The 14,038-nt window shown below is 37.9% G+C and overlaps 1 protein-coding gene across 4 annotated transcripts in view; it reads right to left on the reverse strand.

Moving 5' to 3' along the window:
- Positions 1 to 1,399: 1,399 nt before the first annotated feature.
- PC (pyruvate carboxylase) overlaps positions 1,400 to 14,038 on the reverse strand; it is a 325,659-nt gene continuing 313,020 nt past the window's right edge. For all 4 annotated transcript variants that reach the window (XM_072117868.1, XM_072117869.1, XM_072117871.1 and 1 more), the window contains 5 exons: positions 12,432 to 12,676; positions 7,817 to 7,996; positions 7,203 to 7,448; positions 6,070 to 6,210; positions 1,400 to 5,491 (listed from right to left, as the gene is read on the reverse strand). In XM_072117868.1, the coding sequence (XP_071973969.1) occupies positions 5,243 to 5,491; positions 6,070 to 6,210; positions 7,203 to 7,448; positions 7,817 to 7,996; positions 12,432 to 12,676 (1,061 nt within the window). In that variant the 3' untranslated portion in view covers positions 1,400 to 5,242. The remainder of the gene's footprint in view (positions 5,492 to 6,069; positions 6,211 to 7,202; positions 7,449 to 7,816; positions 7,997 to 12,431; positions 12,677 to 14,038) is intronic.

Here is a 14,038-nt window from a genome sequence, read left to right on the forward strand (position 1 = left end):
AGCAGTACAGTTTTCCATCCTTTTCGAGTGGTCGTAATGGAGTTTGGTTTTCAAAAATCCTTTTTGACCACCTTCGGCTTCCATAGCCATTAGCGGTCCACAAGCGTTCCATTAGTGTATCAAAGCGTTCCAAGCTACGGAACCAGAGTGATCAGTATAATTCTCATGTATAATTGTTATTATCTCTTGAATATGTATTATACAATGTGGACTATAATAAATGTTTACAAAAATTAATTTATTATGATTTGGTCCAATTTGGCTTCTGTAGCCAAAAGTGTTCGACAAGTGTTCATCATTGCATCAAAGCCCCCATTATGCGTTCCATAGCGACCACTTTTATGTATAATTTTTATGTATAATTGTTATTATGTACCTCTGGAATATGCATTATACAATATGGACTATTATTAATAGTTTTAGAAATTAGTTTATTATGAATTTGTCCAATTTGTAACACTTATGATTTAAGTTATTTGAAAGAAAAAAAATTTAAATTTTTTTTCTTTTTCAATCCGTGACATCACTTCCAAGTTTTTAGTATATAAACCCAGTAACTACATGTACAGGCAGTGTCCCCGGGTTACGTACAAGATAGGGTCCGGAGGTTTGTTCTTAAGTTGAATTTGTATGTAAGTCGAAACTGTATATTTTATAATTGTAGATCCAGACAAAAAAATTTTTGGCCCCAGTGACAATTGGAGTTTAAACATTTTTTGCTGTAATGGGACTAAGGATTATCAATAAAGCTTCATTACAGACACCTTACAGCTAATCATTGCAGTTTGGGACTATAGTAAAGAATTCAGAAAGCTTCACCAAAGGTCAGAGGGATCCGTCTGTAACTATGGGTTGTCTGTAAGTTGGGTGTCCTTAAGTAGGGGACCGACTGTATATTTATTGACCGGATGAGGGGTCCAGTGTTAGGCGCGAAACATGTTGTTCAGATTTTATTATTTTGTCTTTTATGTATCTTCTAATCCAGATATTAAATAGAATTACTTTTATAGCTATATAGCTTCTTTGATTATTCGGGTTTGCGCCGCAGCAAGTTCCTTTCTTCATCCTGGGACCTTCTGAGAAGTTCTTCAACTACCCTGGAAGAATGACACCATGATCCATTGGGTATATGAAATGGCCGGTGGAGCACTCCATTCAATGTTTATGGCAATGCTGGTGAAAATTCAGCACACGCTTAAACTATTATGCCAATAATTTATGGGAATAAAACAGGAATAACATCTGTATAAATGATACAGCCCTGGCCATCAAACAAGTAGTTGAAGTGGCTTTTGTATGCGCCTGTTTCCCTACAAGTCAGATTATGTGGGGTCTTCTTGATTCTCTCATAACATCCAAGTTTCAAAGTAATGATTAAAGACATAAAAAACAAATGTGATTGATTGAATCTAATAGTTTCAGCTTTATTTCCAATGGTTTAACACTAAGGTAAGTCACATACATAACAAGATTTCCAGAGGCAAAATTCAACCTGTACATGTAAGACAATTCTAGTTATTTCCCTGGCATTATACAATCAAGGAAATGATCCAGTTAGTTCATGATGTAAACAAAGTAACACAGAATACTGGTATAACAAAAGTTAATGGTCCACAGTTAACAGTGATTCGGGGTTACAATCTTCACCATAATAGTTACTTGTTATTAATTGTTACTAGACTCACAAAGCAGCCTTTTTAGCCTAACATATAGGAGGGGAAAGATGCCCCTATTACATTTCTACGACATTAACAAAAAGCGCAATAACAACCCAGCCTCTACAAAGAATGGCTCTCAGTGTGCTCCACATCTTGCGGTTTAAGCTGGGAAGATACATCAGTGCCAGCTGCCCAATAATAATCTGGCTTTTCTTCTTGGCTTGAAGCACTTGTCATAATCTGACAGAACAATCATCTACAGTGATCTGGGCACTGACTATATATAGAGATGTGTCCTTCCCAAGATGAAAAAATAATGGTACTACTCGGAGCACTCTAAAGAATAGTGGAAAGGTAAGGATGTATACATGATAAGAAACTACAGGATAAAATCATATGGTGGTCTTAAAGTAACTAAAAGTACTATGGAAAACTATGTACCCATTTAGTGACCAAATTTAGGTTACTTCATGCAGAAGCCTGAAAGTGTAGGCAGAGTAAACACTAAGCCCTCACACGGTTTGTGGACACTGGCTACAGATGGGCACAGGGCTGGATGTGGCCCAACACTTGCTTCTGTGACTTTAAATGAATACATGGAGAAGACAAGCGCATCATGTAGAAGTGCACTAGACCATCTGTATTCCCCTCACAGCGAGCTCTTATGTGGAGAGCCTGGGTGCTTGTATTAAATAAGGATTCATTGTGCACACGCAGAGTACATTTTTGCATAGACTAAGTGGACAGGGAGATGTTCATTTATTACAGGTAACAACAAGAAAATGCTACGGGAACATCCTGCATGATATGTTCAGAAGTGTAATTCTGGATAGTTATACTGGATAGCAATCTGCATCACGTACAGACTTTATGGTAGATAGCGGCCCCTCCATGGCACTGGCTGCACATCAGACACATAACATTTATCACTATATGACCAGAGTGGGTTCACACACAGTTCATTGTATTTCAGACATTAAAAGGTCAGAGCTCTCACAAAGTGCTGCTATGTATTGCCCACAGGCTGCTCCTCACACGGGATGTATCTGTGAACACATCATCATTACACATTAAATGGAAATGCAAAGTGCCCATCAGACACCTTTACCTCTTCACATATACAAAACTATAACATTCATCGCCCAAATCATCCAGTCTGACAGTTACATAAGAAGCATATTGCAGGTAAAAAATCATTAGAGTCTCCAAATCCACTCAACCATAGAACGGGAAACAATTAAAAAGCTGGACATTTCACAGTGTCCTTGGCAAACATGTTCCTAACAAAGCAACTGGAGTCGCTTTATTCTACAGTGCGGGCGAGAAAGTCTGCTCCATCCGCATGAACGGAGCTAACATCTAAGTACATGGCAAGAGTTAATGCGGTGAAAGAGGTGTTGGCGATGAGTGCTCTATGTATCAGCAAGTGTTGCTTAAAAAAAAAAAAAGTCAAGGTGAAAAGAGGGTACGGGACTAAGAGACTTAATGCAGAACACATCACATAGCATCTTACAGCTCATCTTCATAAATTCTTAACTACGGAAGGGAGGTTAGATGATAAAAATCTTAAAATAGGCAGAGCCCAAAGGCACTGAAGACCAGGGGTAGCCCAAACAAGCAGTTGGCAATCCCTAAATGATTTACCCACAATGCACAGTGGCTGTCCTAAATTAAAATGTATCTATAGTGTTGAAGGGCAGGGTAGTTAGGCTACAAGAATCCTGGCTGATGATACTGTATCATTGAGCGTTTTAGATAAGATATGCATTTGAAGACTGTGGTCTAAAAACAAGTGCTCATGTGATAGCAAAGGGCTTGTGTCAGTAAAAGGTGATCAATACTACAGTCATCTATGTGCACCAGAACATTAGTAATTCTATGTTATAACTGTGTGTAGCTGCAGTCCTTCAAGTGACTACACAAGAAGAACCATCAAGCTCTGCCATTCTCTTACTATTGCTAAATCCTCAATATGTTACTACATAAAACTGACTAAAGAAAATAGCGCCATCTAACCTCCCAACTGGGATTTCCTCTGTTCTGGTACATTTTATATATCGTGTACAGTGAATACAGCAAACTGTGTCTTTACCTAAACTCTCAGCACATCCTCCAGAGACAAATTATGTCTATAAAGTGATCCTAGCATACGACTGTTACTGTTCCTTGACAACCTCAGCATCTGCCAAATGGCTTACAAGTGGCTCCTCACAGGCTACTGCTCTCAGAGGGGTCTTTGATTACATTTTCTAAGTATGACGGCAGCCATCTTGTTGCTGACAACTACAACTGTGTAGGTAAAAGTGAAATTGCTTCATATAAGCTGCAGTCCTCATTATTATGCACAGTGGAAGGATACCATGTAGCTCTTTGAAGTTACGCTATAGACAGCGCAGAATTTCACTTGTTACAGTCATGAATGGAAACCGGTACATTCCAATAATACAATACTCTACATCCTGATGATATTTTACATATTAGCCTTATGGATTCAGTTATTCTTATTAACTCAAGTGCAATTTATAGAAGAAAAACACACAATAACTAGTCCCAACAATTCCAGGGTGCACAACGTATCAGCCTTAGAACATGAACATATAGTGAGGTCCCAGGACTACAAATACAATCCCAGGCCTTAAAGGCACCAGTCAAATACAGAATAATTGTAAGTCACACAGAATAAAAGTACATGATTGAAAACCCCCTAAAATGAAAAAAGCTCTTATAAAAACATACATGGAAACATGATTTATAAACTGTAAAGTTTAAAATATTAGAATGTAATTGCATAGAGTCATGAAATGCTAAACCAAAACCAAGACAAATGTTTATGATTTATAGTATTAACAAGAGATATTGTTTAATATATATATAAGTAGTTATGTTGTGCGCAGTAAGTCGTATGCTATGGTCATGTATAGGGTCCAGTGTTGCGCCTCTGTCCATGGTGCTGAACTATAACTATTGTGTTTGCTGGAAGATGCACAGAGGTTGATATCAGATAATGGAAAGGAATATAACAGTAAGCAAGAGGGCAGTGATGGAGGGTCACAAGTGCAGTCATAGTCTTCAGCAGCTACACACAGTCAAGCACTGTCTGCAATGAGCAATCTACACAAAGGGGTATAATACATATTTAATCCCTATTATTCAGGAGCCGGATGGAGCAGGAGTAGTAGTTGCAAGTTCAGCTGTTTGCTGTTTGGCACTAAAAACAGAAATTGGAGAGATTTATACTTTATGTGAAGCATTGGACTCCTTTTCAAACAGTAAGCAATCTCCAGCGGAACAATTTCTCTGCACCTAGACAAGAGCACAGACTGGCAAATACAGGAAAACGCAATTTGTGTGTGTGTTATTTAGCAAATTATTTTTTTCAGCAAGCAAAGTGAAAATAATCCAGATATCAATTTAGGTCCCTGAACCCATATGTAAAGCACTTCATTTACATGGATAAGGTACACTGTCAGCAGACATGGGGAGATGAGTATAGCGCACCTTCTCAATCTTACAAGAGGGAGACAGAAAGCTAGGCATTTCGCTAATCCCCTATCCCGGCACAACTGTTCCACTTTATCAGCAACTTATTCTATTTCTAGTACAAGATCTTCTCCCTCCAGATGCATGTCAGGTTTCACATAGATCTTCTTGACTGTTCCCGAGACTGGAGAATTCACCAAGGTCTCCATCTTCATGGCACTCAGTACACAGAGAGGCTGTCCCTTCTCAATGGTTTCCCCTTCCTTCACCTTTATATCAATCACTTTTCCGGGCATTGGCGCCCCAATCTGGCCTTTAACATCCTTCAGGGCTTTAGGGTGGAAGTGCATCTCCTGCAAACCGGAGACAATTGTTAAAGATACACAGAAAGAGGAACATCTATACAAAAAAAATATTAAAAGTATTAGTTATAAATAAGGACAAGAGCTCACGTTATACATCATAATATTGAGAATTGTAATATGTAAGATATTGGTGGGGTCACCTGTCTACTGATATTTTGCAGATCTCTATGAGGCAATATTTTCCTGTCTATTAAAGTGTGTATTATTAAAATATTATGGAACTCCTTGTTAGCAGACAAAAAAAACAATGTAGAAGTAGTTAACCAAATCAAAGGGGGACTGTAGATAAAGCCTATGAATAGGTCTACTCTCTGACTATATAAACATGTAAAATGATGACAGATTCAATGTAAAATCAATATAAGCAAGTGGAAACATCTTTCCAGGATTTTATATCATTAGATATCTGATGTGCGAGACTCCATCAACTGCTAGAATAACAGGAGATATGGAATTGTAAGCTCAGAAAATTCTGAAGTGAGATTGTGTAGATCCCCACTCTCATTGCGGTTGAACTTACCCATATTTGCCCACCATCGTATTCTTTACCTCTATGAGTTACGTACCTTCATAGCCTGAGTATCTTTAACAAGAACAGATCGAAGTTGACCATTGAGCTCAAAGAAGACTTCCCTTTGGCCAGCCTTGTTCAGATCTCCCAGCGCAAGGGCTTTGATGTGTAGGGTTTTCCCCCTTTCCAATTCCACCTAAAGAAATGTCACATTAGTTACAACTTGATGGGAAAATTGTAAACAAGCTTGTAGTTAATGGCTGAGTCATGGTGTCCTATTAGACAATATTTACTCTCAGTCCTTGACTTGCTTGCCCACTTTCTCTTGACTAATCATCACTATACTCTGTCCTTTGTCAGAAAGAATAATGTAACCTAGCTACAATTGCTAACAATACAAGGCAATTTTCTATGTATCAGGCTGTTAACATGCTACAAGTTTATGATAATAATTTAGCATTTTTATTAAAATTCATTAGTACCTAACTGTTGGGGGATGTAGTCAGATTAAAGAGAACCCCACAAATCAAAAGAACAAAGGCTCCCATTTCAACCATGAATGAACAACTCCATGTACATGAACCTGCAGTGAGTCTCATAGGAGGGGGAATCTATCATTCCTTCTATGCCAGTTTTCTGGCATAGATGCTGTGAAATAATCGCAAACTCTTACACAGGGCAAGTAGAGGGGCGTGCCGGCCAGTCAGGGGATGCTGGCATGGGGCGTTCAGTTTTTACATAAAACTAGGCCAGGTCAAATCTGTCGTACCGCCTGTCAGATACTTCAAGGGACCTAAAATGGCAATTACCCTACAGTGTCCAGAGTTGCCTCAGGATCTGAATAATAATATAGAATTAGAAACCAAAGCCCATAACATGAAGTGAATTGAAATCCCTCTCTTATAGCTGCTTTCTTCAAGAAGGATGTCTGGTGTTCTGTGATACAGAATCTGAAAATCCATGGAGGTTTAGTTTTAGCAGGAAGCTTGTGCTTTCTTCAACATCAGCAACACTGTTTCACACGTCCATCATATTTTACGTCAAAAATTATAACTAAGAGGAAACTTAGACCTCTATAGAACCAAATATCTAGTATATAAAAGGTTAAACCTTCGATAACATACAGTATATCTTCAATCAGTATTTTGAACTTGAATTTTTTCAATTTTTTTTTCTAAAACCGCATACCTCAAATTCCTCAGCAATTTTGGGTCCATCCAAGAAGAGGCGAGTATTGAGACACTCCACAGGACCAAACTGAGTACTGAAGTCCTTGTACTCCTCAAATACTTTAGGATACATTGCAGCAGACATAACATCTTCTGGAGTGATATCATCATATTTGCTCTTCAATCCTTCTTCCATCTTCGTAAAATCCAATGATGGTAATGTGGCCCCAGGTCTACCTTCAATGCGTGGCATGTCTTTCAAAACCTAAGTGTGGAGATCGGAAACGAATGTTAGATTTCTGGTCACTCAATAGGAGCTTGCATTAGTTCTTTAAATGTGGAGATATGAAATTTACAAATGTAATTTACCCATTAAAATTTCTCACATTATTTCTCAGTGTCTTGCCTGAACACTGAAGTAGGAGCTCAATGCAAAGCATTGAGTCCAACATCTTTAATTTTGTTAATCAAGATTCTTCTTCTATTGTATGATCATATATGTGAATTATCTTCAAAAACAACAATTACAGAAATTTATTTATCACTTATAATGACTTAGCATTTACCGTATAATAGAAAACAAGGCAGGCGGGAACAACTACAAATATTCATTTTATATAAAAGTTTACTTGCCTTTGAGCGTAATGGTTCTGGGAAACCGCCATGAGGAATTCCAACATATCCTTGCAGGTACTCCACCACAGAGAGGGGGAAGGACAGTTCATCTGCCATTGTTTCAACCTCCTCACGAGACAAGCCATTGTGTACCATGAACTGTGCCAAGTCTCCCACAATCTTGGAGGAAGGTGTTACCTGTGTTAAAATGATAAAAAAAAAAATATTGGAATTTCATCTTAAGAATAAACGTTGATTTAAACAGAAATACCATTTAAAACCAACAAAAAGTATTTGAGAACATTTACACAGTTTCCTCTGTAAAATACATAACTCTAGCTTTATAGCTTTTCTATTTTTGCACCAATCTACTAAATGACTAGTTGAGTTGCAAAATCATTAATTTCATATTTTTTAGACAGAATGGTCCTAACATTGAAAAGACCTACAGTACCTGGTGATATCAAATAATTCATTACTTCTATGGTGCTCTACATTCAAAAAGGGTTTCACATTGACAACACAAAAAAGACAACTATGTACAAAAAACACAAAACTAGACTGAAGTGAGGGCTGACAATCTGTATAGGAGGGTAGATACACTAGGTGAAGGAGCATTTCAAATTAATATGGCCTTAAATGGAACAGAACTCTAAACTCATATGCAGTCTCAAAGGCAATATGTAAAATGAAGTAAGTCCAGTTAACCAAGCAGAGCACCATTTAAAGGTGTTAAAATAGTCAGCCAGTGTGCATTTAGCCCCATTTACAGACAGCAATTATTGATAAAGATAATTTTTATTATTTTTGATAGTCTTGTTTACATGACAAAAAAGCTAATTTGCCTGTTCACTGGCTGCTAGCAGTTTACATGCAAGTGTTCATACATACAACACACATATCATGCATATACATATACTGGTATATTATACACACACATATACACAGTCGTGTGTAGGGTTCTTTAGGCAGTAGTCGGATTGCCCAGTTACAAAACCAATGCAAAGGATTTCTTCAACCTTGAAGGAGAACCTTTTGTCCTATGACAGCATCACATGGCTGTAGAAGAACTAGAAGGATAATATTTGCTCCTCCGTTGAGCTTGGTGTGGTTTATCAAGATGGTTAATTATTTGAGCAGCTATTTAATTATCTTAGGTCTTCATCGACATGGGTGTTAACATCAAGTCCTTTTTGCTCATCTATCATTGCTCCTTCCCAAGCCATTACAAACCGCAGCCAATTAATTCCAGATCGGAACCTGTCTGTGAGCATTAATTAAAATGAATTATAATATAGGACTTAAAGAAGTCTAATAAATTCATTATTCCATGTGCATATTGCTTTAAACTAGGGCTTTGAAAGGTGGATAGACCCCAATTAACAGAACCAGCACAGTGAATATGATCATGTTGGTTCATGGATGTCTCACAGCATACAGCGCACAAAGGTTATAATCTATTAATAGTCTAGTAAGAGAAATTAAGTTTCATTTTGCACTGTTCTAGGCAAGCTAGTAACAGTATAGGATGGATTGGGTAGGAGGTCATGAGTCCCCTTTGTTAATGGAGCAGTACCATCACTCCACCTACTGTGTATAGGACCAATGGAAAGTGCTATTCTCACTATTTTTGTCGATCCCATTGACCATAAATAAAGCAGCGGTCCATTGAGTGTGCTTCCCAGGAGCCAAAAAGTGTAAAGGGTTTATACTGGAGTACAGTATGACACATCTATAAAATAGGGAATAACATCATATTAAGAGATGGTTTGACCAGTGGGATCTCTACTATTTGAGAACAGAAGGATTTCCACAGGTTGACTATACATCCTGCCACATCATTCAACTTCTACAAAGCTATAAAGGCAGTGTGAAATATTAGATAAACAGATCTTAAATATTGAAGAGTGTCACACTTCTCAGAAGAGATCAGCTGCATTAAGGTTGAATCAATACCAAGATTTTAAGTATGATACGAAATCTGTAGAAGTATCACCATACTCAATACCAATAAGATATTTCAAGAAATTAAAAGTATCTGAATTCAAAATGTTTGGAGTGCGGTCACATGTGGCATTTACATTGCGTTTAGAAACACAATGCTAACATCTGGGGACAGCTTTAGTTTATGACTGTTTATTATATGTAATGTAAGTGTAATGTCAATGTTTAAGTATTTTAATGTTAATATAAAATGTATCATTTATTTTGTCTTATACATTTTTATGAATTAAAAAATAACATGAATGATTTGGAGATCTTGTGTCAAGGGAAGCCCTCAGAGATATAGAAACACCATATGGACCGGTGAGGATATTTTCCCGATGACATGGCTCCTTCTCCGGCCCGACTAATCTATTCAAAGGATTCCCTGCACGACCTGTCCTCTAAGGATTCCCATGTAGAGTCTGTAGAAAGGCATGTCATTCCGTACCGAAAATGACAGAAACCCGGTATTGAACAGTTTGGTGTTTTAAAGGAAATCTACCATTTGCTTTTAGGCATTGTGAACTAAACATACTATGAGAATGCCGTAGCTACACTGATGCAGAAACAGATATTGTTTAATCCCTGAACTAAAAAAAAACAATTATAAAATGATAATAAAGAGGCTGTCGCTCCTGTGACTGCACGGGCGCTCTTCTCATCCTAATTATGCATTGCTCTAGCCTTGTCCTGCCCAGCATAAGCTGAAAATACATAATCACTAACAGGCAGAAGTAATCAATCGCTGCATCATGCCCCAAGCTTATGTATAGTCATCCAGCTCAGGTATATTACTCCTGTCTGAACAGTTCAGGCAGCTGTGTACGTGGAAGTAATGTGTTCATTTATGGCAGCCAGGGTACCCAGCTTTCCCAAGGCCCTGAATTTTATATATTTTTTTTTTTTAGAAAAACCACTCAGTTCAGGGATTAAACAAAATATGTTTCTGCTTCAGTGTGTCGCTACAGCATACTGAAGGTATGTTTGGTTCACAATGCATAAAAACATATGGTAGATTTCCTTTAAAGCATCAAAAAATTCTGAAGTTTTTGATACATCGTGCAACCCTAAGCTGCATGCAACACACAAATGGTACAGAGGTGGCAATGAGTTAATAAGAAATGATACATATTTATTTATTCTGACCAAACTGTATCTTAAAGTACAACGTAAAGTTTATAAAAAAAAAAAAAACTTTCGCCTTATTCTGCACTAAGCTTTTATAAGCAAATATTTAAGCTCATAGCAGCCTTTTGCCTGCTGGCAGAGGTTTTATCTTGTCCTCCAAGCTGCTCTGTCACACTCTGCCCAAAGTGCAGCCACACCTGTCCGCTCCGGGATCCCACCCAGCATCCAGCTCCCCCCTCGGAGCCGAGGTGGATACTTCAACTCTACTACATTTGCCTCCTCTCACCAAGCTGTATGCATTTTGCACTACATGGCGGCCCGCTTTATTCATTTTGCACTACGTGGCGGCACGCTGTATGCATTTTACACTACGTGGCGGCACGCTGTATGCATTTTACACTACATGGCGGCACGCTGTATGCATTTTACACTACATGGCGGCACGCTGTATGCATTTTACACTACATGGCGGCACGCTGTATGCATTTTACACTACATGGCGGCACGCTGTATGCATTTTATACTACATGGCGGCATGCTGTATGCATTTTATACTACATGGCGGTACACTGTATGCATTTTGCATTGCTTTATTTTCACACCAAACCAATATGATGGATCTAGTCCTGACACTCCCTGATATATTACATATGGGGGGGGGCAGCGTCTCCTTGTGGCTCGCCTCTAGCAGCAGAAAGGCTATTTCACCCCTGCCGGCAGCATGTAAAAATAAAACTCAAGAACCTTGAGTGATGTCACAAACATGTGACTGATCACATGCTTCAGGTCATCCAATTACAAGGAGGCATGTACCAGAGCAGGTTTTATTTGAATACAGCAGAGTTGTTTATAAGTGGAAGTTTGAATAAAGACAGAACTCCGGTTCCCCATCAATTCTAATGAATGATCAGATCCTGCAGACACTGTATATATACTGTGCAACCTCAGGGTTGATTGTGCCCTCAGTGCTCTGGCCTCAGTGCCTTTAGCTGATGTCACAACCAGGAAGTCCTTGCCCACTTCAGCAAAAGCTAAGAGGATGTTACAGATATGGCTGAAATACGAGGTGATATCTCAGTATAGGAAGAATTTAGAAGCACAATATATGTATCATCTGAATTGTTGTGAAAGACTTTCTCCACCACTGCTAAAGCTATTTTTTGTAAAGTAGCTTTACAATTATGCTTTACTTTAACAGCTAAAGACATCTCTAACATGCTCCTTAGATACCCTCAGATCTTTGCCAATATAAGAACATAATATATACATTTATCAATAATAGACAGAAGCAAAGGGTATTATTAAATTACTATTAGAGTATATGTCCATTTTAGCAACACTTGTGCTGGAGACAGTAATGACAATATCTGCTAAACCTTGTTATCTCACAGTCACTCAAGCTGTCATGTTTGCCATATAAAACCATCCACTTTCATTGTAATAAGATCTATTGTAGATTTCAGTCACTTATTGGCCACCAGGGAACACATACATGAGACATAGACAGACATTATATTACCTTGATAACATCTCCAAGTAATTTGTTGGCTTCAGCATATGCCTTCTTCACCTCCTTGAACTTGTTCCCTAGACCCATGCTGTGGGCCTGGAAATGAAGGTTGGTGTACTGGCCTCCAGGGATTTCATTCTCATAGACATCCGCATTTCCAGATTTCATGGTTGCTGTACAGTCAAAGGGAGCATAGAGACCTCTAGCTACTTCCCAATACTCACTATAGTCAAAAACCTTCTCCAGTTGGATTCCTAAAAATGGTAAAATCAAAATATATTTAAAATAAAACAATGACATAAGATTTGTGGGTAACTATATGGCTACAATGTGCATTAACAGTATAGTAGAAAATATCACATTTACATTCTGCACACAAGTGCCTCCACTTGCGCCTCCGCTGTGAAAGGGCCACATTCATAAAGTGTCTGTCCTTTGTATTCCACATAATATAACAAGCATAGGCCATCTTTTCTTGGAACACGGTGTTGTGCCATTCCTCTTTTTCTTGTAGTATTAATTTATGAACAGACTGATGTGGTCTGCTTATTGTTCACAGAGAGAGACTTGCAGGAACACAACCCTTTCATAAGAGGAAATGTAAAGCCTTGTTGTTGAAACATAATTACTTGGAACAACATTTTAAGAAACTATAAAATGATTGTAATGTCAAGTAAATCTAGACAAATCAGGAGTGGTGGAAAATAAAGAACGAATAAATGTAGAGAGGGATGGCTTACTTTAAGATCAAAATCCTATCCTTTCAAATTATGTTACTGGGGCAAGGTACTATCAATAATGTAAAGCTAGAGGTTATAGTCTAAACAAGTGGCAAATTTATCAAATGTCATTAAAAAACCGTGATATATCTGGCATAACATTTTTATATTCTACAGGATCAGTAAACCTTCCCCAAAATATTTTAGGTAGGTTCCACGGTAAAGACAGGCTTTTATGTTTATGATGCTTGACACTGACAAAAAAAAGTAACCTGCTGAATTATATCCTTTAAAAATATACATATAAATTTCCTATTAAAAACAAAAAGTTAACTTTTTAGCCACTATAATCTAAAACAGGGTCCTATTACCAGCAAGTTCTTATGGAATTCTTAAAGAGTGACTGTCATTTAAGATAATTTTTTATTATAGTAGGGAGGTGTTGTGAATATTTTTTCCGATGGACTTCATTAGGAAATTTTACTTAGTTTGTAAAGAAACAAGATGCAAAGTGCCCCTTAGTAACGGTTTTACTACTCTGTTGTCAAGGTTCATCTGTCTACTAGGCTGAAGACAGGACAGCCTTCTCCTCTCCAGTTTGATTTCACTGCTCTGAGCAGTGAGTTGGCCCTTTCTGCTCCCTCCCTAGCTCAAGTATGGTATGAGCATTCTTTTCAAACATCAAGCTGAAAGTAAAGGGGTTAATCTTCACTACTCATTACTGTGTAAATACACACAGGACGATTAAAAGCTCATAGTTTGCCCCATAGACACACAGGTTGAAATACAAACTAAGATGAATTTCTCAATATAGTATATATTATAACAATGTTCACACACACACACAATCTAAAAAAAAATATGGTAACACTTTAATAAATGCCTGGCTGCACTTGC

The sequence above is a fragment of the Engystomops pustulosus genome, chromosome 7, assembly GCF_040894005.1.
Source record: "Engystomops pustulosus chromosome 7, aEngPut4.maternal, whole genome shotgun sequence".
Lineage (NCBI taxonomy): Eukaryota > Metazoa > Chordata > Amphibia > Anura > Leptodactylidae > Engystomops > Engystomops pustulosus.